Here is a 27026-nt window from a genome sequence, read left to right as displayed (position 1 = left end):
AGACTGAGCAAAACTCAGGAAGAGGAACCAGAACCCATGCTGCTCCGCTTGCTGTGGGAGGAGCACATTCCCACAGGGGTGAGCTCCGCCCTAACAAGAGGGAGGCCAGTGAGAGAGTCACACACCAAAGTTGTAAGCGTGCAAAAACATTTGTACATTTACCTGAAGCTGTAAGTTTTTTGTTTAGAGATATCACAGTCCAGCAGACAGCCTCTGAGTGTCTGAGGTACAGGAAATTTAGGATGTCTTCCCGACTCGGCTGCTCTGGCATCTGCGAAAAACACTTCATTTCTGTGTTCCTATTTCCCTGCTCAGCATCTTCAGTTTTCAGATTAACATTTCTGAAGCAATGATCTTGTTCGTCGTCCTGCACAATAGGATGTTTCTCCCAGCAAGCACACCAGGCCATTACTGTAGCTAGAAATAACACTGCCCTTTGACCAGCATCACAGATTTTGGAGACCTGGAATTCAGAGTTCAGATGACACTTAAAATGAATACATCTCGTGCTTTAATTGCAAACGTTACATGGTGGAAGTAATTTAACTTTGCCCATATTTTACGAGGAGTTATGTTAGGAGCCCATATAAACTGCTTTGGAATTAATATGGGCAACGAAGTGCTAATGAACTACACCCTGATTTAAAAAAAAGGCACCAAGGAACGTTTTCTTTCTTTTTAAACCCAGCAGCAGCTTGATAAAAGCTAAGTATAACCATGTTCCATGATAAAATATGCTTTCAACTGCAAAAAGAAAGTTATTGGCATTCTTTTTATACATCAAAGGTTTTTATTACCTCTAAAGTTTTCTTTGGGAACACTTATCTGCTTTAATTGTGATCACATCCCCTGTGCTATGTGTTTTTTTATCCAGTGATTAATGAGCTGTACCTTTGCTCTGATAACTGCTTCCACAGAAATAAAACCAGTGTAAGCAGTTTAGTGTTTTATTTAACTTTATTCTTTCAATAACAATATTGCTAAATAATCTGTCTGTGTATTTCAAATAAAGTGGGTTATTCACCTGCACTAAGGCAGTTGTGCTTACTCAAACAACAATTACCAGTGATTAGACAACTTAGCTATGATGAAACAAACAATGGACCTTAAAAAATTATTTACATCATTCATAAGAATAAAATATACATTTTTTTTTATAAAAAGTATATATTCATGTGTGTTGGAGAATTAGGATTTTACTGATTTCCATTTTCTATTTCCAATTTCAACCTAAAAATGCTCGAAGTATAAACAGCTATAAAACTAGTAAATGTCACATGACAATTTGTAAGTAGTTTTCCCCAATTACTACTGTTAGCAAAGGACAATAACCAACACTTTTTTTTTTAGTCCATTAAGTTAGAAGTCATTTGACAAAGCACTTAGGCATATAAGCTAAAACAGAAGATGACAGGAACCAGGCTTTGTTAAGTCTCAAACACTTCTCTTACCAGAGTAAGTATAAGGAGGGGGGTGAGGGTTGTTTTCATTACATAGTAACTAGCATCATAACTACTTTTTTCTACAAGGTTACCTCAAGAAAGAAAATGTCCACAATTGTGCCCAAAGTACCAAATAAACAACAAAAGTGCTTACTTCTTTGATCAGCAAACTAACACAATGGTTCCTTTACTGTGCCCCTTCAGGCTGCTGTTTTAACAGGCTACAAGAAATTCTCTATTTCTCAATACAAATGATAAACACTTGCTTATCAAAATAGTGCAAACAGGAACAAAGAAAAGTGCTGTCAATGTAAGTAAACTGCAGGGGGGGGAAAAAGGCAGTTGAACATCATGACCTTGCACCGTTGCTTCAGAGAAATCAGTAGTACTTTTCTCAGCACATCAGACCAAATGTGTTTCTATTTACCGTATCATACCACTGTTACATGGGGAATGGATCTTGTCTTTTACATATTCTCCTTCATAAAATGCACCTGTTCTTCGTATTATGCATTAAAAAAACTCTAAAGACTTTTTCAATCATTAATTGATCAAATCATTAGAGTAATTAACATATACAATTCTGTCTTCCCTTTTTCCCTTTATAGCTTTCTTTGGAGTGCATAGAAAAGGCCACAGTGACACATCACATACAAAAATCAAGTTTATGTTTTATGTAAAATACTCAAGTATTTTTAGCATTTATGTACACAAGTTTATTTACCAAACATTCTTTCTCACTCTTCCCTTAGTTATATCTTCATCTTGTTTCTTGGACAAATGACATATTTCACCTATAAAGTTGGGCATTTAATCTTAGTACTAGGGGAAGTAAATGCCAGGAGGATCCTGTTATGGAACAAGGAACACTGTCACTGCAACACTCCTGTCCTTGGGTGTCACACTGCAACACATCATAAAATGGAGCATGTTTTCTCTGTTTTGTTCTACAAGAGAATCACTGAAGTGTAATTTCAGAGTAGTAAGATAGATGTGGTATGTTTTTATCTAAATACTACTCCAAGTGCAGATTTTTTACTCTTATTCAATTAATGCTTTAGCTCCAGATACTGATTTTCACTGCAAACATTCCTGCTATTTCTGCTTTCAAAACTTTGTGAAAAGAAACTGAACATTTACTTAAAAAGCAGTTATGTCACAGGATAAAACACAATATTCATGCCTTTGCTTTTAAAGGGCTAAGGCTTTTACTGTATCTTGAGTTCTGCTTGTGTTTGCAGTTAGCCCTTAATGAGTATTTTTCTTAGCCCCACTACCACCTTCAGCGAGTAAGAACAGTGATCTGCTGGCTGCCACAGTCTCAGGCTTCAAATATTTTATGTTTATTTAATTTACTCCAAGATGGCATGGCTTTAGCACAAGGTATTCCCTATAACTCTTTATTCAAAATGTATATTCTATATTCTAAGGAAGATTCTTTTCTCATCACTATAAAATACTTTATTTTGTGTGTCTTTCTGGGGAAAAAAAAAGTCATAATGCAATCTTTCTCCACTGTAACAAGAAAATTTAAATTCTAGTTGGATGGAAAGGAATATTTAGTTGTTTGTTAACTCTCTTTTCCCTCGCTGTATCAAAATCTGTAACTGCTTATTACAAAAGTTGCTTCTACATGGTAACCCAACGCTAGCAGCAAAACTCTTATAGCATATCAAAATGGTACATCATTTGGCATGAAGTTATCGATGGATAATTGTACAAAGTTACAGAATTCATGTAGCAATTTTAAGTGCTTTCATTAAAGTGATATTGTATAAAGTACTGTTGGCATTAAGTATTCCATTAAAAATTCTTTCCAGTAAAGAGAAAAAATACTGTAAATTTAAAAATATCACAGAACTCTAGAAACCTTGCACCTTAAATGGCTGAGGCCAAATGTAAATAATTACCATTGACTTGAATAAAAATTGCACTTGTATAAAAGAATAAAATTTAGCTCCCATTAATAACCTTATTACTTTTCCAAAAAGAAGTAATAAAACATCAATAGTTCTTTCCTTATGGCTTCACACAGTGAAGTTCATGCTAAATTGCCCAGAAGGAACAGTTTCTCAATAGCTGTCTTTTGTGAACACATCCTCGGTTTCATCATCATTCATCCCTCTTTGATAGCGTACTGAAGAGAAGGCACTCCAGTGAAGACGCTTCTTTTTATAGAGATACCATACTAATCCGACAATGAAGACTAAGATAATTAGCAGGGCAAATGCTACAGCCACCCCAGTATGATTAGAACCTGTAACAGAACAAAACAGGAATAGTCATTCATTAAGAGTTTTGGTAATAATATCTGGTCATGGGGTTGATGCTTAGGTACCTATACACTAATAGTGCATGCATTTAGTTGAAGTTAAGGCAAGTTGCTTCATCATAGTAATAGTCTTCCCTTCATCACATGGGCAGTTAGGTTCCCATATGAACCAGCATCTATTATCTTACTTTCGATGATTCTGTTGTTAATTTCCTTATCATATTCAGGTCAGAAGGGACCTCTGAAGGTCAAAAAAACCCTATTAGTAAATGCTGTATTTATCTCAAGGTTTGTATAGTTCAGAAATCTAATGAGATCTTGGACTCTCTTGGAGTGGAAGGGAATTATGCTTCCCTTGGACTGGAAAGACCTTGTTGAGGACAAATCTCCAGTGCCCCATCACCTCTTACAAGCAGAAGCCTTTCTGTTCCCACCTACACAGACTCACCCATGAGATACCCCATGGTAAGAAGCGATAGCAACTACTCTATGCTCACTTTTAAGTGGAAATTTCAGTTCTCTCCCTTATCCTCTAAGTGGATAGTGAGAGCCAGAAGTAAATTCCTAGAGAATTTGTTCCTGAATGCAGTTCTGTGGCAAAACAGCAACAGATGGCTTTTGCTTAGGGCAGAGGTACTTCACAGGTTCTTTTGTGAATGCACTTTCATTATTCCAACACAGACTTTCCTCACAAAAAAAAAGAAAATCCTGAATACGGTCACTATAAAATTAAGTTTCTGATACAATCAATGCTTCCGTACCTAAAGGAGCCTTACAAACCACTCTGCTTTGACTACGGCTGCAGTCAACTTTGGACCATGTGCCAGTTGTAGACAGGATAACACTGCATTTTTCATTGACTTCTGCAGTTTTATTTTCCCAGTTGACATAATTAACTGATGAGCCGTCAAGCCAGTTCATGGACTGATCTGTTGGAAAAAAATTTGCTCACTTTAGATCACCAACACATTCTATAATGGTACACAGTGTCACTCACAACCTATTGATTTCTTTCCGTTGCTAAAGGAAACAGGGCTGATTAACCTGTATATTAAAAGTAATAAACATGAACACATCAGTTTTAGCCACACTTCTCCAGACCTTTATAATTTGAGGCATCTGCAGCTGAACCATTAGGCAACAATGATGATATCAGGGAAAATTAATTTCAGTGACTCTTGATTATCTTAAGTGTGCAACAGGAAGAGACTGAAGCTCCAATTAAGTCCAAAGGGCTTTCTAATGCTATATAAGGGATTCCAACCTCAGTCTGAAGTTACTGTAGGCTATCAACACTACAAAACTGTATTCTTATTTGAGGATTTATGTATTTTTATTTACCACGATACATGATTGCTACTTACCCTTAGAGATCTGAGTTAGGCCAAGCCATACGTTCTTGGTGATGAGATCATTTTCCTTTATGTGTGTGCTCACAAATGCATTTTCCTCTGCATCCACTATAGTCAGAAGGGTTGCTGAAGGATCTAATGGGAAGAGGAAATTTTAGAGATTTTTCATGGTGCTTGTACAGTGAGTTTTCTGTGGGAACAATTAATATAGGAAAAGATTTGCTGATCTGGGCTTGTTAAATTAGTTTGAAGTAACCTGCAGAATAAAGACATCATCTCCCATTCCCTAAAATACAGCATGTTACACAAGGCAGCTTCAGATGACTGGTTATTCAAGAAGGTCATACAGAATAGAATGGGAGTAAACTTACTGCAGCTGTGGACTACATACATGGAAGATACCAAAAGATATGCCACATTCAGAATTACTACTTGTACAAGTAATAAGCCCTTTTCAAAAATATAGTTGAACAAAAGTTCAGCATTTTGCTAAGTTAATTTCTAAATTGATCCCTTATTGTGCATCAGTTTTTTATATACAGTGTTAAAGCAATTAAAGAGTAAGAGGGAGGAAAGGGTATACCAGAGACGGGCTCAGAGTGTACCCATTCTTTGTATATGCAAATATAAGCCAGAAGCTTAATTTAGAGAAAGATCACTCTCTCTTTCAACTACCAGGTCAGGGAGGACTCAATAGAAAACTTCATCCAGGACTGGGAGTACTTACCCTTTTCTTTTCATCCCACATAGTGAGTTCAACTTCACATCATAATTCAATAAAAGAAAGTTATGACAGTCACTAGCTTCTAAGCCAAGAAGGTGATTAAAAATTCCGCACACAAGACTGCTTATTATCATCTTCCACAATACAATTCCCCACATAGCTTATCAGAGAAGAATATCCTTTAATTTGATGTAAAATTAAGGTGGTTTTAGTGATATTATGTGTCTTTATAATATTTATAAAGTACATGCTTTGAACCATTTGATAGGTTAGCAAGCTCCCTACTAGCAAGCAGCTAAAGCAAGGATATAATAAGAAAACACTGCTAACAGTGCTAACTTTATTTATAATAAAGTTAATTGTATGCAAATAAAATTGTTTCCTCCAAACCATAAGCCTTAAATTTCTGAATCCTCTATCAATGGCTACTGGCATTTTACTTGCTGATATCTGTGTGCCAAACAATCTGTCAGCACACTGCAGTGTTTTATCAAGAACCTTTATCAGATGCTCAAAGATAAAGATTGCTATTACTTTTCCTGAACTAAAGCATCATAAAAGTTGAAGTATAACCAGTGCAGGTTTTTGGTTGTTGGGTTTTATTTCTTTTTGAATAGTGGACTAATTACAAGTTGTAATGTGATAAAAAGTCTACACATACTCAGTTTCTTGCAGACTTTCTTAGCATCTTCCACATTATATACTGAAAAATTGTAGAACGCCATGTCAAATGCGTAACAATGATCCTTATACTGTATCCATTGTAGAGTACCACTGATCTGCGGGCATCTTGAGCCTTTGCTCGCTTGCTTTGGCTGTAACTGTCTCTCTGCAAAGACAAAGAAACTGATGTTATTTTTGCTGCAGGAGTTTGTTCACAGTCTCTCTCTGAAGTAACAGGACAGTCAATATTAAGGAGGACTACTTCTCCTACCAACAACCATGATTCAATTAGCTTAGATTCCTTCTTTGTGCGTTATAGATGAATTTATTTGAAAACAAGCACAAGACAAGTCCCAAAGGCCTGGAGCCATCTTTTTCTTGCCTTTTAGGGGGTTTTGAAGCTTGTTGTATGCGTTTGATAAAGATTTTAATTCAGAAAAGATACATACAGTTTGATATTCGTATCACAGGTGATCAAAAAAGTGAGCAGAACTCTTTTAGATTTTCACCACTGGAATGGAGAGAACTAATCTTCCTTAAGTACTAAAAAGGGTTTTATTGTTCCTGATAGACAACTCTTCTTAAAGAGGGAATCGTGTGGTATTTCAGCCTTCATTTCTAGTTCTAAATACAACATGTAAAGATAGAATACGTAAGACAACTACACAAAACATTAAAAGTAACACTTACTGTTTGGAGGGCTATAGCAAATGGCACCTTCAGCAATGTTTGTACATTTCGTACGGTTCCAAGATCCTTTAGTATCCAACAGAACACAGTTCTCAGTAGTATTTGAGTTTTCTAATTCCCAAGGATAGTAGTCAAAGTCACTTCCATCTGACCATTCAAAATTAGCTTTGCTTCCCTAAATAAAGAAAATACACACAAATTTACACCACAGCATACAGTTGTGGTTTAAATCTTGTCAGTCATTAGTAAGTCATGTTGCAATACTTATCGCTTGCAGAGTGATAAATTACAGTGCAGGTGGCTTCATTTTCTAAATCCATACTAAATAAATGTGCAACATAGTTTGCATTTTTCAAATCAATTCTTAACATAGAAATCCTGTTTATTTGTGGGAACTGAGAAAGTGCAGCATGTTTGTAAGTTTAAGCCTGCAGTGTGCCTTGTTTTATTCTATGGGGAACACTTATCTTAATTTCATCCTGCTGTTTAGGTTTCAGTCTGCCTTCCTTGCTATGAACATTATTAGTTATGCTGCAAACTGCTAAACTGTTGAGATGGTCTCAGTAAGTAAAGCTGGGCATCTCAGGAATGGTTTCAGTGCTAGCTCCTAGTTCAGCTACATCACTGAAAACCCATGGCAATGAAGTCAGTTGTGAGAAGCGGAGGGACCCATTCCAACCAAAGGGCAGGCAGAGGTAGCAAAGGTATGCACAGAAATCACAGACCTCTGCAGAGAGGTATTCCTGCTGATTAAATACTCTGACCAGGTCTGGCGATTACTGTGGGGAGCAGGATCAGGGCCACAGGCTTTCAGCTCCCAGGTTAAGCAGGCAGAGGAGGAAGAAGACCTGCAGCTGCCTCTTGCTGTGCCTCCTGGGAGAAGGGATACATAACATGCTGGAGAGCCAGTTCCTGAACTGCCTCGGAGAGCCTGTCCTGACCTGGAATAAGCAGGCTCCATACAGCCTTGTCTGATTGCATTTGCTAATGGAATTTGATTCTATAATAAAATCTGGAGCCTCTGAAGGTAGCTTTGCAAGCCACATTTCCTTGTGCTGCAAGGAATGATGTGGGACCATTTTATTATTTTAAAATGTCAAGGATTTAGAAAAATATCTTAGTGTGGCTACATATACTAAAATTTAATATACTTTAACATATGTTCCACAGGGCTGAAAAAGTAGGTAATTTACTACATAGAATAGAGATTTCAAGAAACTGGAAAAAAGCATCAGAATATATTCCATATCCCGTGCAGAAAATTATTTACAAGCTCTGTTACTGATGTCACCAATGATATATACTTACATCATGGATTGACAACCCAAGCCACAGAGGATAGCCATCTCGCTTGACAATATCTTCTAGGAATAACTGTTGCGATTCACTGTGTATGCTTGCTAAATCACTCCTATTTTGTTTGCATTCCCTCAATGCCTCATACCACGTTAACTTTTTCTGAAGGATCCTGTATGTTCTGTTTCCATGTGGAATAGATTGAGGCAATGGAGGCTTGTGCTGTTGGGGTCCTATTTCAAAGAATAAGACAGTAAGTTCTGTGCACTTCATTCACGTTACCAGGAACATACAGAAAGCATTAAAATCCATCTTTATCAATGTAACTCAAGCATTAGTACAAGTTAGAGCAAGAAAGTTATCTTTTGCTACTTTGAGCACTGTGAGCAGTTGATGGAGGAGTACAGGAAACACATTCCTTCTGATCAGGATATTACAGCAGTGATACACAGACTGACCATATAACCCCATAAGCCCACAACAGCCGTGCCACACATTTCACTGGGAGTAAAACCAAAGCCTTATACAGCAAGGATTGCAGAGCAAGGACTTAAAATTATGACCTCATCTGACAATGCAATACTACACATAAATATTCTCTACTACTTACCCCTTTCGATTTTACAGGCAAGAATACTGTACACATTATAGTGATGAACATGCCAACTTTGAGAATAATTATAAATATCCCAAAACCCATCAAGATTTACACCAGCAAAAAAACTGTTCTTCTTTATGTTAGGTCTTCCCAGCCTCCAGTTATTGTAAGTCAGATGAGTTTCATCATACCACTTGAGAACTTTATCTGTGGAAAACATTGCGTATTTATTAAAACGTTGGTATAATGTGTACAAATACCATTCGAGTTTGAACATATTAATGACATTAACAGATATTCACTTTGGAAAAAATGCAGTGATACTCCAAGTTACTGTAAATGCTAAATATATTAGCATTACTCATCCAGGCCCTTTTAAATCCTGCTTTCCAGGGAAATCAAATATAGACTAAACAGAAAATACTGTATTCAATTATCCCTCAAACAGAAAGCAAGTTCTGTTATTTTATTCTAGAAGCAGAAATATCAAGCATTATTATAGATTTGTATTCAGTTTTACTTTAGTTGTATATCAAAACATGCAAGAAATATGCTATAAATGCTGCAAACTTTGTCTCCAATCCAATTATTAAGAAAAAAAAAACTTTAAATCTTACCACTGTCATCATAAATCACACCCAGCCAGACCCACGTAGCCAGACCACTGAATGAATGAAGCTGCTCAGTAACAAAGTTATTCTCTTCTTCATCTCGAACACTCAGAACAAAAGCTTCTGGGTCTGTTGAAAATTTTTTTTTAAATTACTTTCTTACAAAGTCACCTCTCAATTACAAAATAAATTTTTTTGTTACTGTTAATAATTACTACAGATAGATCAAGAATATGTAAAGCCTAGACCTTTGTAACACAATAACTAAATGAACAATGTGAAAACAAATTTCAAAGGTATTATCAACAGTGCTTTTCCTGGTTTTGTGGATAAGTGAAAGACATCAGCTCCAGAGATTTTTGTGGGTCCTACTGTCACTTCAAGTTGTATGTAGTAAAAATACTCTGCATAGAACATAAAAATACCAGCAATCTTTCATAATTTTCTGGAACTGTTTAGTGGAGAGACAGCATTAGGAAAAAGACTGAACTGAAATCAATTCATGAAAAATAAAATAGTTTCTGGAAAGCTGCAGGTCTGAAGCGCCATGAACAATGGTTTAATATAAGAGGGAAGCTGTTCCTAAGCTTACACTTTGTTTAGGATGGACAGGAAAAGCCCACATGCTTTTCTGAATTGGACTAGTTTCATTCTGTTTACCTAAGTGTTCAACACAGCAACGAGGGGGAAAAAAACCCCATGAAGTGAATGTGACTGTGAAGCCAGAATGTTGCCAAGGGGATAACAATTACCCAACCTGTTTAAAATTTGCATATTATAAAGAGAAAAAACACCCAACTAAAACCTTCCAATTTTTTCAGAGATCTCAGAATTTAACAGTTCCTAGTCATCTCTCTCTCTCTCCCCGATAATCCTACCCATGCTCTAGTACTTTTTATCAGTGGTGCAAGGGTAAACAGCACTAGGCAGTGCAATGCTAATGCACATTTGCAAATGCTACAACCTTTCTCAGTGCTGCTGTCACTATTAAAACAGTGACTCAGGCCTAAAACTCATCTCCCTCAAGCTGATATAAATCCATAAATACCTGTAATATGACAAAGTACTTACTCATTTTCTTGCATAAATGATGAGCTTCTTGAGACTTCAGTTCTCTCCATCTATTTTTTGTTATCATAAAAGTGTAACAATTGTTTCTAAATGATATCCATGGTGTATTTTTAATCTTATGTGGGCACTTAACTTGTGTAACTTGTTCTTTTTCAATCTTCTCTAAGGAAAGAAAAGACGACATTCAGGACGTGACTTATTAATAACAATACTTAACCTGACACACTACAAACCACTTTTAGGTACCATCTAAAAACATGCAAGACAAATTTAAGTGCCATCAGTGCTTTTAGTTCCTCTTAGTGGTGACTTTTTTAGAGTAACAAAACCAGCAGTAAGCATTATAAAAGAATATAGATGCTTACAGCTTTTCACAATTGTGGTGTTATGTAGGCTTAAGAATAAAATTCGTACATAAAAGTGCTAAGTGTGGGCCAATAACTAAAAGCTCTTATTGCTTCTTGTATGAAGGCAGATGACCATAACAATTAAGCTACTTCTTAGCTGGCAACACATGTTAGTTCTGTGGTTTTATCTAATACTCAAGAAGGACTCTTCCTCCAGTTGCTTAGATTTCAAGCTCAAAATAGTTAAGGATGTCATAATGCCAAGTATACACTTTACTGTGACTCAGTATGTACAACAATGGCTTAACTGTGTCCCCTCACAGAAAAAAAACAAAACAAATTATAACGGTCGCACAGGGAAAAAATCTGTGATGATCTCTCAGACAGATCTTCATTCTTCAGAAAAGGGCTGTGATACATATGTATTCCCCCTGAAAGAATCTTTACCTGTCTTGTTCCAATGGGTATATATTTAGAGGGGGTTTGTGAACTGCAGATTACTCCTTTCAATTCAGAGTCTACCTGCTATCTTTCTTCTCCATGTAGTCATGTACCCCCTTCCCTGTTTAAACTTCCATGTCTGAAGAGATTTCAGGAGGTTCAATATTAAGAGGTAAATAGCACAGAAGTAATGAATCTTCTTCCACATGCAAGTGGGAGAGATTAATATGCAACAATCTCATGGAAGCTGTGCAAAGGTAGAATCAGTTGGCAATATGAAGGGTACAGTCTAGCTCAATGCACCCATGCCAAATTCATTTCACAGGTATGTGCCCCCATATTTGAAGTGTGTTTCTTTTTTTCCCCTGGCATGCAAATTAGCCTGAAGAAATGTAAATTTTAAAAAGTTGTAATTTTGAAGTTATAATCTGAAATTATTAAATATGCTTCATAATGAAACAAAATCTATCTTTTATAATTATTATGCTAGGATACGTACTTTCTGATGCATAGCAAATAGCACCTCGATTTTCAGAGGAGCAGTCAGAAGTCTTCCAGAAGCCATCAGTATCCAAAAACACACATTCTTCGTTTGTTTCTTCATCATCTTCAGACCAGCGACTAAAACTAACATGTTTCCCATCCAGCCAGCCATAATGTTTTCCACCCTAAAATTGCATAAGTAAAAGCGATGAGCTACATAGTAAAAAAATACCAGGTACAGAAAATGATACGATAATATATTTACATTGGCTAGACATTTACAGTGTCTCTGGTGAGAACTAAGTGTTCCACTGCCCTCGCAATCTGATCTGCTGTTCACAATATAGCAAGCTCTGTTATTTTAAGTTTTGCAGTTGCAAAAATATGAATTAGCTGAAGTGAATGGCAAATTACCAAATGGTGATGTTTAACTACTACGCTTATGGAGGAAGGCCTGGCAATGAGATGTCCAAATTGCATCATTTGCACCTGCAAATGAGTGGCAGATATAATTATCTGGACTTGGAAAACTGGTAATATCTGAGAATAAGACCCAGTCTCGGTTACTGCACACTGAGTTGAAGGTAATCTATTAATACTTAACTGATTTAATAAATCAGATGTGTTCCTGCCCTGAAGAATGCAGAAGCAGTATGAAAAAACCCACATACAACAAGCTCATCATCCTTTAAGAATCTTACATTTAAAGGTTTTCTTCAGGAAATCCCCCTGCTGCTTTGTAATTTAATTTATCTTCTATCTTTCTTTTGTGCCTATGATTCCAGCACTGGAGTAACAAGTTCTATTGACCAGTTTCATTATAATTTCCTTTTATGTGACTTCTTAATTGTGCCCAGATAACAAAGTGTTGCAACAGTGAAAAGCCAGTGCATGCCTGAGTTGTATGCAGCAAAATGAACCGATCTTCACTTACAGATAAAAAATTCAAAAGAGAAGGGAAAATAGCTTGTTCTTGTTTCCCCATCTTCACTAAGATTAAATGCCTGTTTCCTTTAAAAAATATTCTCCATAAAGCATATACTCAAATTTCTATTTTTGCTCCCCCTTACGTTGCCTACAATACTCAGTAGCCCATTACTGACATAGGAAGTTCATAACACCACACAGATGCTGAGTTAGCACCATTAACCTTTGTAGGTAAGGCACTTCTCAAGTTTTAACTTTTTTCTTGCAATAATCTCAAGACTCATGTGCTTGACAAAAAAGTTAAACCCTGCAATCAAGTCCAAGGCATTTCATTAACAGCTGAAAAAGCTCTCAACCCACAGTGAGTATCTTCAAGGGGTCCTCTGGCTAATAAAGGCAAATCAGTACCTCCTGCATTGACTTTTTCAAAGACAAAAACAACTAGAAGGAAAAAGGAAAACCCACTAACCTGTCTCAGGCATGTCGCCCTCTAACTCAAAAGACAGGCACAAATAACATAAAGTAACAACAGAGTCTAAGTTAAGCCTTAGAAATGTATCTCCGGAAGCATTCAATGAATCATTTTGGATTTTATTTGCCACTTCTAGTTTCTCCCTTTTAAACTAGATTTTGGGTTGTCTTTCTAGAGTGGTACTGTAAACAGTGGCAATGATAATAAATGGAAACACTAATTACCCACTCATTAACAAAAGAGACAAAGATGATTCCGCTATCTATGTAGCTGCCACCCTACAATATATCCTTTTGTCCTATAATCTTTTAAAAGAATTGTCTCCTCATCATCAATCCATCCAGTGGAGTTCAACATCTGTTTAACTTTGAGAACTGAAGATTTAGAACATTAATCTTGAGACCCTCTGGGTGGTTATCCCCAAATGAAAACAGTTACCCCAGAAATTAATTTTTCATTGTATTCCTTTATTCCAGTTTCTATTTCACAGAACTCTAAAAATTACCTTAAGTCACAGTCTGAGGGGAAAACAAAACTTACATCTCTGCTAAAGAGTCCAATCCACAGCGGGTAATTATGAAGGGCAGCTTGAACAGCAAGAAAAGCCTGCTGGAACTGATCTGTGATGCTAACCAGCTGCATCTTGTTATTTATGCATGCAGCCATTGCATCATTCCAGGACAAATTTTTTGGAATTACCATGTATTCAACATTTCGATAGCTCAATGTTTCATTAAGGATTTGCTCTGTCTGGTTATCAGCAGCTCCTATATGTAAGAAATAAATTCAGTTATTAGATGGCTAAACACTGGAATGCATTTTAAACTCACAATTTCTCTGTAACAAACAGAAAAACCTGTTTGAATTCCCCCAGGAAAAAAAAAATTCTTCAACAGTAGATTAGGCTAATAATTACAGTTAGAAGCAAATATCATTGACACTTTAGATAGAAAATATATATATATATATATATATATATTTTCTAAAGAAACACGGATTATTTCAGCCAGTCTATTTTTATATATCTTTCTCTCAACTTAGGTTCACATCTTATTATATTTGCTATTTTTAGCTAACTCCTTAATAATTTTAACTCAATAAATAGAATTCTTAACATATTCTATAACTTTAATTAAATACATGAATGGGAGAGAGCAACTTCTCTCTTCTGCAGTATAGCAACAGCTAAACTGGATTTATATTTATGCAAATCTAACGGGCCATGAAACTTGTCTATGCAGATCTGAGTACAGCACAGTCCTAGAATTCCTTACTGTCATCCATAGGTGTAGTGTAAATTGGTTTTGCCTCCACTAATTGCAGAAAATCCACCTTGCATAGGGAGGGGTACAATTCAGCATTCAGTGCTTAGAGCACAAATAGCATCAGTTATCAGCATCATACTTGAAGGCGATGCATAGCAACCACAGTTAATAAAAGATGCAAACATTCCCATGGATGGTAAGTTAAAGCATGCAAACCTGGTAACTCCAAAAATTGTATGCACAACCAAAAATAAGATTAATTCTCCAAAAGGGAGAAAACCCCTGACATTTAAAGTATCTCAATCAGAAAAAGGCTCACAGGGTGGGGGGGAAATCATTATCAACAGGATATAAATGGCTGATTGAGAGGCTGACAGGGCCATATTCCAAATCACAGGAAGACAGAACTATAATACTAATTTCGTATTTACAGCTTTCAATAGATCAGAAAAGTGACAAGGCTGAAAACAGATTTTTTCAAGTGGTTTGCATCTGCTGCCAAATGCTTTCACTTAGTAAACAGCTACAAAAAAGAACCATGGAACCAAGGGTGCCATCACACATCAAGGGGTACCAAATTGGAAACAAGGTAGTAAGGAAGATGTCCATTTCTGAAGGAAGTAATTGCCAATGATTAATGTCTCAAGAAGTTCTGCAAATCACAATCATGCCAAGATATCCAAGCAACATGAACCTTCCTTTTCCCTAGGATAAAGCCCTAGGCAACCTGGACTCTCTCACGGCTGTTCCTGCAACTTGCTGAGGACACTTCCACCCTGAATTACTCTTAGATCCCTAATACAATGATGATAAAAGACCAGACTGTATCAGGACACATTCTCTGGCAGTCCATAAACCTCCCTCATTACACTTTCTATAGCTGTGGCAAGAAAGAAGTGCTTAGTTTTTTAGTCAGACCAGATTAATAATCTATTGATCTACACAGATATACTGTTAAACTCCTATTAATAAAAATCCCCTTTTTGAATTTTTATAACTAACATCTCTTCCATCCAGATTTCTAATCTGGACACTTGGAATTTCTGAAGTATTTGGCACTGAAATAAAGATTTTGTGTGTGTGTGTGTGTGTGTGTTAAATGCGAGGCAGGGAGGAGGAATATCTTTGCCTATTTGAGAATTAAGAGGGTGGGCATATTCTTGGGTGTTTTGCACACCTGTGGTTTTTGTGGGTTTTTTTTAGAAGATAGCATGACTGAAAAGGATTATTTACATAGAGGAACATACTCAGAAGTGGGTGTGCTGAACATTAGCCCTTAGCAGTCATTAAATGTGTATAATAGCTGTATGTGTTTGATCTGATTCCAGTAATTGGTATCGACCAACCCATGTGGCTATATCAGATTATTATTTTTAGTTCAGATTAAGAAAACCCACTCACACCAACAGATCTGTATGAAGCTAGGGAAAGCTGCATCAATCCAAATCGTCACTCTCCATGTATGCTCGCTCTCAAGTTTGCTCCGGGGAGACTGTTTTCAACGTTAAGAGTATATGATACCTCATATTCTGATAGTGCTAAAAACCAGAGGATATGTTTAAGGGGGATTGAAATATTCTGAGATTCCTTCCCAGGGCTTCTCACTTCCACAGTTTTGAAGAGGAAAAAGGAGGCCCTTGTTCCACCCCTCGATGTACATGACCTTTATACCCACAGAACACTAAAGCCCCGTCTGCTTAAGTATGGTTACACTGAAATCACACAGAATTTCTCAGGAAAACAGATTCCATCTGAACTGGGCTATGAAAAATGAAAGGGAAAATTCTGAATGGCTGACAAAATAGGTCCCAGACCATCCCCCACACTCTGCTTTTCCAAAATTTACCTGCTCAGTCTCTACAAGAGCCTCACTCTTCAAGTGCAACAATTTACATGCATTAAAAGGTCTCCTGGCACACACATCTTAACTGCAAACTCTGGCTGTAATTTAATTTGACTTTTCAGACTTACCTATAGGACGCTGGCATATACCCAAGAAATGCCTGTCAGCACAAGCAGTGAAATTCCATGTTCCAACATACTGTGATTTGGGATCATTGAGGATTACACCACACTGATTGTTAAATTCTTCATCAAAAAGCTGAAAACCAAAAATATGCTTATCAGACTCAAACAAGGCATAAACAAACTTGTGCAGAGAAGGTGAAGTAACATGAGGCTAGAAGAACCCAAGCTGTCTGAACTTGTTCAAGAAGTTTCAAAGGAGTGGTGCAATCCAGCTTACCTATTTTACAAACTACCAGGTGCCTGGACTCAGAAAAAATTCGTAAGTTAAATACAGGGGAAAATATTAAATTAAATGATTTAAGACTTAAAATAAATAAATCTTGTTTGTAGATGTGATTCTATTACATTTATTATGCTTCACCTTGGGTAGAGCAGTGAGTGAAATACCATTGTATAATGATTTACAGATGCATTCTAACTGAACCAAGAGTTATTGATGACATCTTTTTGATGACTGTTTTTTTTTTTCATGTAGTCTTTAAATAACAAATAGAAGTTCCAGAAGAGTCATTAAATGTTTTTTTCAGCTTTTTGCCTTCACCCTTCATTGTTTCATATCTCAGTTCAGAAGCTGTTAACCAAAGGTAAACAGAACTAGATTACTGTCAGTCACCTTGTTTGTCAATTAAAACCACTAACTGGGGGATTTGGTCTGTAACATATTTTTTTTTTTTAATACAGTCAATATTCCAAATTTTATTACTCAATAGTCAAAAAGAGTCAGAAGCCAGAACTTACGTCCAGTGGAATTTTTCTTAATCTTCCTGTCAGGAGTGGGTGAAAGTTGCTATACAACAGTCTGCTCTCATCTATCCATTTGTTTTCCCTTGTGCTGAACAGAAACTGCAAACCAATCCAAATATCTTTTGGCATACCAGGAAGCAAGGATGTTATATAATCTGTTGGGCAGAACAGTAAATGTACATATTGTTTACTGTTGTTGTCTGAAGCACTTCTGAGAAAAAACTTCACATAAATAAGATAATGCAATCTCTGTTTCTAACTTTATTTTTCCAGCCCTTTATGATTTCCAAATGCTTATCATCCCTTCCTGCTATAACACCTTTCATGCTGATTTTATCTGAAAGAAGACTATTGGTATTTGTCCCCCGAATTCTCAGCTGCGGAGCAGGTAGTGGATTTAACCTGTTTCTCTGCCCACTGCTTTGTATTATTGCACTTCCATTCAAATTTCAGAGGCTGTTTTTCCACAGGCCTGCAAGATCTCCTATTGTCTCCCTGCAGAGATACCAGAGGAGTTCCCTCCTGCCCTCTCTGAACTGACGGAGTTGTCTTATCTCACATCTTCCTCTCCTACCATAGATCAGAACCATTTCTTGGATTCTGGCAGAGTTGCCCACCCCATCATCAGAGAAAGCAGGACAGGACAAAGGAAGTCAGGTTTAGTTAAAAAAAAAAGATTCAGCCACGAAAACCTTACACCAGACCCTTCTTAGTGAGCGTTCTGGCAGGAAACAATGGGATTTGGTAACCCCCAAGGCATCAAAGCATTCACTGAGCTTGTCTAGATTAGGAAGACAAATTGAAGCTATATAATTAGCTACTGCTGTCTTGTCTTAACTATTGGCCACATGCCAGCCTAGCTGCAGCCTATTTTCTGAGCAAAGCCATTGAGGATTTACATGTCAGAGCTAGCCAGCCACCTAATGCCACTGGGAAGAGTAGAAGCAGCCTACAGAAAGAGGCATGTTTCTTTAAGACAACCATGCCTTCTGTCCAGATAGGCAGCCTCCACTATAGGAGGGAAAGAAAAACAAACAAGAAACAATAACAAAACATTTCCATATGCACCAAACCAGACAAAACATCCTGCTATGTAAGATTTCAGATTGGCTATGCTTTTGCAATCTTAAATGCATCCAATAACTCTCAGGTTGTAGACATGTAAATTCCTGTATGGTTACAGGCCTAAAAAAAAAAAAAAAAAAAAAAGAACATTCACCTGCTGCCTGCAGGTACACTAGTGGCCTCCCTAGTCCACTTTCCATATTCCTCTTGGCAAGAGGTTATTTGCTTATAAAGAAAACATGCACTGTGCACATTGCAGAATTCAGATATGCCTGCAGAGGACTGTTAGTTATCCACAAGAATACAGATGCAAATACAGCTGTCTCATTCAGCAGTCTACTGCTAAACATTACTTGCAGTGATGCAAATGCATTTCTTCCTCACTGCATTTACCTCAATGACTCTAGTTTATATGACAAGTGAGAGGCAGGTCCCAGAGGTGGAACAACTCGGTGTTCTGCAGCCCCCTGCCTTCTGCCCTCCTGTCAGCATCCTGGAGAGCCTGCAGGTGGTCAGTTTAGAGACACTGCCTTATTAAGCTGCTCAGCACACTCAGATATTGTGTTTGCTATCTCGTTCCCACACAGACAGCTGAGCTTTCTCGGAAGCAGGTCCTAAGGTGGTTTTCACAGTACAAAGTCTACAGTCTCAGTTAGGTTTCACCTTGCAAAACAAAACATGGGAATTCAGTGGTGAACCTTCTATCCTCAACCCTTAATGCAAGGTTTTACAATTTTTTCTTTTTATAACAGGTTAAGATCATACAAAGAAGCTGCTCTTCAAAAACTGGCTCAAATGTTTGCTGACTGCATTTCCATGTTAATGTTTCCAGTGATGTAAACAACAATACAACACGTTTTTAACTGGTCTTGGATTTTTAGAATGCTCCCAGTATGCCTGTAGGTAACCAAGTGATTTTATGCTCAAGTTCTTAAGCAGAGCTGTACTGAATTTGGAAGAGAAGCTGTATATGAAAAGTGTCCCCAGTTCACCATCATACCTTGCTCAGCTTGATTTGAGATAGATGGAAGAGAGCCTCCAAAAGTTACACACTTCTCATTAGCTGCATTAAATGTCAAATATTCGGGTTTCATCTTTAGAAAACACTGAAAAAAACCATAATGAAACTGATTTTCATCATACCTTTCCAAGAAATACCTTTCATCATTGCTTCCTAAGAAATAACTCATAAGAAAAGGTTCTTACACCATCCCTAAAAACTCACTTTTCATTTCCTGCAATAACAATTATTTTTATCAGAAAGCAAGGGAAATGATTCTAGCTGCATTTATTAATAGATTCAACAGAATAGCTAAATATAAAATGATCCCACTGACTAACTCATTCACTCAGGATTAGAATTCAGTAATTTTTAATTGGCTGCATAAGGATCACGTACTGTTTTAAGAATGAGAATTCACACGTGAACTTTCAATCAGATAGGGTTGGGCCAGGAATCTGTACTGTAATGCATTACATTTTGGGAGAAACTACATGGGAACTCAAAAGCTACATTCTGCAATGATGCGAAGTAAATTTGCAAACCTTGACGCAATGTAACATGCAGATCTGATGCATGCTCCTTCTTATGTACAGAATAATGTTGGGCCAAATAACAGGAATCAACCTCACTAAGACTTCTGATGACTACCTTAAAACATAGTCTTGAAATATACCGTACTATGGCTTCTGACCTGTCGGTTCATTCTTAAAAGGTGCTTCTAATTCTTAAGTGTGTTAAGGCCTTAAGGCAACTTTGGAAGCAGAGTGTCTGCCAGCTTGCTGCCTGCCTATGTTTAATCAGTGAGAGAATCATGATACTTCTGCCACAGAAACCTTATCCTTTCCCTTTCTAATCCTTCAAAGCAGAGCCCAAGATTAGACAACACAACCAACATTCTTGGATTTAAACATGGAATGATGGGAAAGCAAAAATCCTGAAAATTACTGCTTTGAAATTAAGAAACCATCAATCATGAATAAAGGACAGAGAAGTGGGGGAGATGATTTTGATCACTACACATAGTTTTCGAAAGCCACCTCCCAGTCCATTCCTGAATACAGGGGCTACTTCCTCACCTCCTTTAGCAGGGAATTCCATCTTACTGGACTATGAAAAAAAGGTAAGGATGATCAATCTGTATTATCTCTGTACCTTATTCCGGAACCGATGCCAACCTTTACGGCAACCTCCTCTGACTGGACGGTAACTGGGATCATGTTTCTCTAGTAAGGAAGCATTATTTTTTTCACAGATGAAGGGCAGTTTCACATTACAGTTAACTGGGTAGTCTGCAAAAATGGAAGTTTTAAAAAACAGTTATGGTAATGCCTATCATGCTCCAAGTGCCATCCATACTTTATGACATGGCAAAGACCAATCTGAAGTGAAGTCCTTTCAGTGCAACCACAACAAAGTACTATGCAATCTAAAACATTAAAAGTAACAGCAGAGCAAAAGACAAACGTAAATTATTTATATCAGACAGTAATACAACATTCCTAAAGATCCAGCGTCTGATCCCTTACTTGCAGTAATAACATTTCATATAGGCAGACAACTTCAAAACGGAAAAACCATGAAGTAAGAAGACTTTGAATATGAGGACTAATCTCATATTCTGGCATAGAGGGCGTGTGACCTAAAGGTTATTAAAACCAAAAGGAATCCTTTAACAGCTGCATGGAGAGCATCTGGCATGTACTGCTTCATTAGACTACTATAGTAACTGGACTGTCTTCCTAAACAAGACCCATTTTTGGTAATGGGAATGAAACCAGGTCAGCAGCATGCAACAGAATTGGGAAAATGTGCTTTAAAGTGGAAATGGTAGTAGATGGGAGGAAATATTTGTTCTCCAGGGGTTATTATACATTTTCCCCAATATAAAACAATGTTGAAAAAAGGAAGTAAGAAGCTTCAAGTACCACCAGGTGGAATTTCCATTACTTTGTGTACCTCTTTCACTATGACTCCACTACTCAATGAAATCCGCATCTCCAGATGCGTATGCAGTTGCAAGTATCCAGTCAAGCTCCTCTAACTAACACAACATTAAGACTTAATTTACAGAGCTCAGCGTATGTAACGTAAACAAAACAGGTAACCACCAAAGAAAGATTTGACCTAGTTAACTTATGTCAGAAAACGGGTGACAGTCAATCATAAAAAATTGTCATCTGAATTTAGGTTTGCCTCAGGTCACCAAGAAATATTACCATAGCTTCTACCATGAGGAAGAAATAAATGATTCAAAATTCAATCAGATGACCACTAAGAAGTCATTTACTCCTAATTCAATATCAATTTGCATTCAATGTAAGAGTTTAGGCTGAACAGAAATTACTTTTAAAAAAAAATATAATAATGACAGACAGGGGTGAAAAAATAAAACTAGTCATACCTCTATACCAGTTCTTTCGAGAAACGTACCAGCAGTCTCTTAGGAATCGATCATGGAAGCGTGAAAATAACTGTAAACTGGATATAAACAATTCAGAGTCAATGTCCAATACAATGGGATCTTCAAAGGCAAACTCTGATAGCAACAGAGCCAGTGCAAACAAAAATTTGGGCTGGTAACTGTTTCTAGGAGATGCCCTACAACACTGGAAAGGACAGAGCAGGGAAAAACTAGATGAGGAACAAATATGTGGTAGGTTCAGTAGTTATGTGCCATGCCCAAATTAATTTTGTTGAGATGTGCAGAATGAGGGTAGGATGTTATTTATCACCATGCTGCAATCACAGGACACTGACAGGACAAGTGAGGAGAATGAGCAATAACATGTTTTATTTTCACAGTAGTATACTGCTATAGTATTTTGGAAAGGGAAGAATTTTCCTTGTAAGAAGCCCATGATATTTTGCTGCAGCCATGAATGGCATGATGCAAGGTTTGCTGTGAGTCATTTCAGCTCTACAGGGCTATACTCTAAGCCCTCCAAGATTTTGGCATTACCTAACTGCAAGAGTGATGTCTTGAACCAATGTTCCATTCCCTGACCTCAGGTATTTCTCAGATACCCTCAGAGCCAACAGACAAGGTTTTTTTTCCAGAATCTTTTTCTTTTTTTTTGTTTCAATTCCCCAATTATTGACAGAACATAGAAATGGGCTCAAAAATCCAATAAAAGCATTTTAAAGATCAATGGAATACATTAGCTCCTAGGACCATAGATTTCAAGGATTCACATAACAAAACTAAGATGTCAAAGCCCAACAGCCTCAAAACTAGAGGCTCCAATAGCATACAAGAAATGGATTATTAATTCAGTTATTACTAAGTTATTATGAATTAAAATTTGTTGATGATGCTTGTAATGGGAATAGCACTCAGAATTTAGCAACTAATTAAAATATTTCAACAATATTTTGAAATATACACACTTTCTAATTGTACACTCATACTGTCTTAACCACTGTTTGCTTTGTCTGAGCACTACACAGTCCTACTTTCTCTGGCTTAGGTACTTTATGGTCCAAGTTTAGCATGGCAAGAATAGGTGCAGGTACATGTGAATGAAAGGAGAGAACAGCAGTTACTGAATAATGCTGTATGTTTTTCTAGTTTAGTTCAAATTATCTATCTTACTTCTTTGCAATGATACAGAAGTAATTTGGGGATAAAATATTTTCCTTAGAAACTATTCTAGTTAACCATATTCCTAAAAGGCACATCAAAAAAAGCTTACAATAAAGCATCCCATAATTATTCTACATACGGTGAATGATAGCTGTAGCCATAATCAATAAACTTCAGCCACCATTTCTGTTCGCTGTTTGATAACTGTGGAAATAAAGAACAAACCCCCCATTATTTTACAACCCATAGAGAAAAAGCTTCAGACTCTACCAAGAATAAATCAATGACAAAATTAATTTTTATTTAAAATGTTTCTAAAATGTGCAGCAATTACTTCAGCAACAGGAAAGGATATAGCTTGAGACTGATATGCCAAGTAGACAGACTCATGCATCTATTAGAAAAAAAAAATCCCACATTTTCCACTGTGCTAGATAAAATTTTGCAGCATTAAGATGTCTTAAGTGTGTTCTAGATACATCAGTCCAACAAAATTCATAGCAGGAACTCTACCAGATGACCCAGACATAGCTGCAATCTGCCTAAAGCTGATGTGGTTCCATGTGACCACAGGTGTAGCAGGTCATAAATCTTGATTTCTCCTGCCTTGTAATTTCTCCTTCCAAGTAACTTCTTGTCAGGAGGAATTTCATGAAGAGAGCTTGCAAGCTGCTAATTTCCCAAAGTAAGCAGTAACACTGAAGAAAGTTACTAACAGAGGTGCTGAAACTTAAAATGTTTTGGTACGATTCCTTAAATGAATGTACTCTCAATGTACATTCTTTACTTTACTTTCAGTAAAGGCTATCAGACCATCATGCGTTTCTAATTAAATCCCCTCATCAGGGCAAAAAGTATTTACTGTCCCATTCATAAAAATAAGAACTGGCATAACTGTTAGTGAAGCATTCGCAGACAATGGCATGCTTACACGGTGGTCCTCTTACGACACTTTCTCTCCATTTGGAGGTGATTTGGGTTTTTTTCACATTCTTAAGGTTACTTTTAAATTTAAAAATTCTTTTGCAAGACTGACAAAACTAATTCTCTTTCAACTCATCTTTTCCTTTTACATACAATTAAAAGAAAGAAATTAAGGATTAACATCTTCTTACAATTGGACAAACTGGCAAGAAAATTTCCCTATAGTGAAAAGTATCTGTTAAACAGATTACAACTTCTTACCTTTTCTATTTGAGACAGTATTGTCCTGAGTTTTGGGTAAGACTCCACAGAGGCTAAATCACTATCATTTTTTTGACAGTAGAAAATAGCTTCCTGAAAGCTCAGGTTTTTATCTGGTACAAACCACAGCTCTGCTCCATCAACAACAAGTGGGGCTCCATGAATTCCTATTTCATCTATGCAGAAGAAATACCACGCATAAGAAATCAATTCTAAAAAACTCATCCTTTCTTTTTCTGAATGTAGTTAAGAAATTTCAGTTTGACACTGGGAAGAGCCAATGTTCTTTCCTGCATTCTGAGCTCTGTCAGAACCAAATTCTATCAGTCATGATCTTTGCTGGCATCAAACAGGTATTCAAGTAGTAATATAACCAAACTAATAAAATATACAGAGTATTAAACAACTATATACACATTGTGGAAGAATACGCAAAAAGTCCGTTTACCTGGTATATACCAGTCAGGTGTCTTTGGAGTGCTACCTGCCCAGAGGGAAAAAAAGGAATAGTCACTTCAAGTTCACCTTCTAACAAGACTGTGGTCACCAACAATGGAAGTAATGGATCATATTCATGCTTCTCAGTGTACATGATGGAAAAAATAAAAGGAGAACGATGTCATACACAGGTTTAACAGTTTAAAACAAGCTGATGTAAAACTACAGTTTTGCATACCTCAGTCAAAGAGCTGTGAGCTTTTTTCTCCCAAGCAGAACACAAGCATCAGACTAGTGTATCTGCCCATACCTCGCCATAACAAGAAAGTTTCATCCAATGAAATGCCTTTTAATGAACAACCAAAACACAAAAGCCTACTGGATTACAGTACTTTTCATATTGCATGGGAAAACCTGGATCTGTGCAAATATGCCATCCCATTCTCTTGTACTACCACTTCTCTGTCTCACTACAATGAGGAGCTAGTACACCAGTTTTACCAGAAGGTGGCTAATTCATCTAAGGTTGAAGCAAACTGTACACCCAAGATGTCTTGGTCATACAGTTACAAATATCACTTAAGAAATATTGAATAAAGTCCACAAATGGTGCAACTTGGTGGCTTATATTACCTCGCTTAATAAGCCACTTCTTGCTTCATGGGACAAGGAAGAATATGAGAGCAGAGATACTGCATCCTCCTCACAATCACTTTCTGATATAGCTTTTAATATTCTAAGTGTTTGTCTGTTTGTATGGACACAGGCAAGACAACTCATGTACTATCCCCTTAACAGTTCAGAGAGGAAATGGTAAAATACTGTTTGCAAAGTTTCTGGTATTAGAGAATAATGACAACTTGGTGGTAATAAACTTTTATATGGGTAAATGGATGGAACTGAAGTTTACCTTTTGTTATCTGGCAGACCCATTCAAGTTTAGCTTCACAGTCAAAAGGCCTAAAGTAGAATTCCAGATCTCTGCCTTCATGGAAATAAAATCTCCAAAATGATCTCCGTGAAAACTGAGAGGTCTGTATAGAAGTAGAAACAGAGAACTGAGTTAGTATGGCACAGGCCTCTGAAATGTGAAATGAAATAGTATTAAAAATGTACCATGGCAAAGTCAGTATATTTTACTGTGGTATTAGTCCCACGACTTATTTTGCAAAAAATGAGCACATAAAACTGTGTCTCTTCAACTATAACTCTCCAGACTAACCAAGCTTGTGAGGCAATAAGGTAAAGGGCTTAAGGTCAGCCTACATACCAAAGTATTTTCTTGCAATGTTGTTTATTTGTTTTTTTGAAGTGCACAGGATCTCACTGATGCTTATTACTGGACTACCTGTTGCAACTTGTTGCCCTGAAATGATTCTAATTTGTGTTCAAAAGAAGAAACCATCTGAACTGGCACAGAAATAGTTTTTTTTATTTATTTCTTATAATCAAGCTTAAAAACTGACCTCACTCTTACTGATCTCTGTAATAAGGAGAATTTTTTATCATTTAATGGAAGAACATGTCTATACCTAGCAGGTAGGGGAGGGAAGTTACTATATTCACACTGTCCCCTTCAAACTGCTTTTCTTTTATTTAAAATTTTTAGTATCTTAATGTTGACAGCTTCTTGGCCTGGGGTCATGAACATAGAAAATAATGAGAGGAAATGTCTGTGAATTGAAGCAGAGATGCAAATACATTTTCCTTCAGTAAATCCTAAAAACAAAGGTGATTCTAATTAGGTTAAAAGAAGGGGTGGTATAGGAATGATCTTATAAAAAGTCAGGTGATGCTTCACAAAAGTTAAAGGCCATTTTAAAACTCATGCCATCAAGACTAAATTAAGCAATGAAAAACATAATTATAAATTAAGCAGAGGCCTGACATTTTGAATTAGAAACTGACACAGCTCTTACAGTCTATTTTACAAGTAAACAAAGAAATACACACAATAAACAAACCTACACTCTATTCTGGTTACTGCATTCCCCTTCTTTAGGTTTCAAACGTTTTCTTAATTTGCAGTTCATTTAAAAGTTGGTAGGGTTCTGTTATCTTTTTTATTTTAGACTCCACATTACATCCTTAAGTATGTGTAATATACAAGAGATACATAGTATTGCATTATGCAATAGTGAACAGTGTTGTTACTAAAATATTTTGTAGTTCAAAAGAAGTCTTAAGACGGGTTATCATTAGCACAGCACTTGGCTCATAAAAAACTGCTTGAACAAAGGAATACTGATAATAGGTGTAGATTAATGAAGGGAACACTAGCAACTTTTTCACTACACATAGAAAACATCTCCGAAGTCAGCCTAAA

At 36.8% G+C, this 27026-nt stretch overlaps 1 protein-coding gene across 1 annotated transcript in view; it reads right to left on the bottom strand.

Annotated features, from left to right (window-relative positions):
• Window positions 1–2664: 2664 nt before the first annotated feature.
• LY75 (lymphocyte antigen 75) overlaps window positions 2665–27026 on the bottom strand; it is a 42374-nt gene continuing 18012 nt past the window's right edge. The window contains exons 16-35 of the mRNA XM_026852470.1: window positions 25611–25734; window positions 24711–24746; window positions 24263–24438; window positions 23217–23281; window positions 21896–21972; window positions 20647–20783; window positions 19492–19597; window positions 17421–17581; window positions 16626–16755; window positions 13930–14156; window positions 12007–12175; window positions 10720–10881; window positions 9655–9777; window positions 9050–9244; window positions 8452–8672; window positions 7144–7318; window positions 6452–6619; window positions 5079–5201; window positions 4476–4643; window positions 2665–3699 (exon numbers count right to left, since the gene is read on the bottom strand). Of these exons, the coding sequence (XP_026708271.1) occupies window positions 3515–3699; window positions 4476–4643; window positions 5079–5201; window positions 6452–6619; window positions 7144–7318; window positions 8452–8672; window positions 9050–9244; window positions 9655–9777; window positions 10720–10881; window positions 12007–12175; window positions 13930–14156; window positions 16626–16755; window positions 17421–17581; window positions 19492–19597; window positions 20647–20783; window positions 21896–21972; window positions 23217–23281; window positions 24263–24438; window positions 24711–24746; window positions 25611–25734 (2928 nt within the window). The 3' untranslated portion in view covers window positions 2665–3514. The remainder of the gene's footprint in view (window positions 3700–4475; window positions 4644–5078; window positions 5202–6451; window positions 6620–7143; window positions 7319–8451; window positions 8673–9049; window positions 9245–9654; window positions 9778–10719; window positions 10882–12006; window positions 12176–13929; window positions 14157–16625; window positions 16756–17420; window positions 17582–19491; window positions 19598–20646; window positions 20784–21895; window positions 21973–23216; window positions 23282–24262; window positions 24439–24710; window positions 24747–25610; window positions 25735–27026) is intronic.

Source organism: Athene cunicularia (assembly GCF_003259725.1).
Source record: "Athene cunicularia isolate RWA chromosome 7 unlocalized genomic scaffold, athCun1 chr7_part1, whole genome shotgun sequence".
NCBI classification, from domain to species: domain Eukaryota; kingdom Metazoa; phylum Chordata; class Aves; order Strigiformes; family Strigidae; genus Athene; species Athene cunicularia.
The sequence above is the reverse complement of the archived record's forward strand: the minus strand, read 5'-3'. Positions and strand labels throughout refer to the sequence as shown.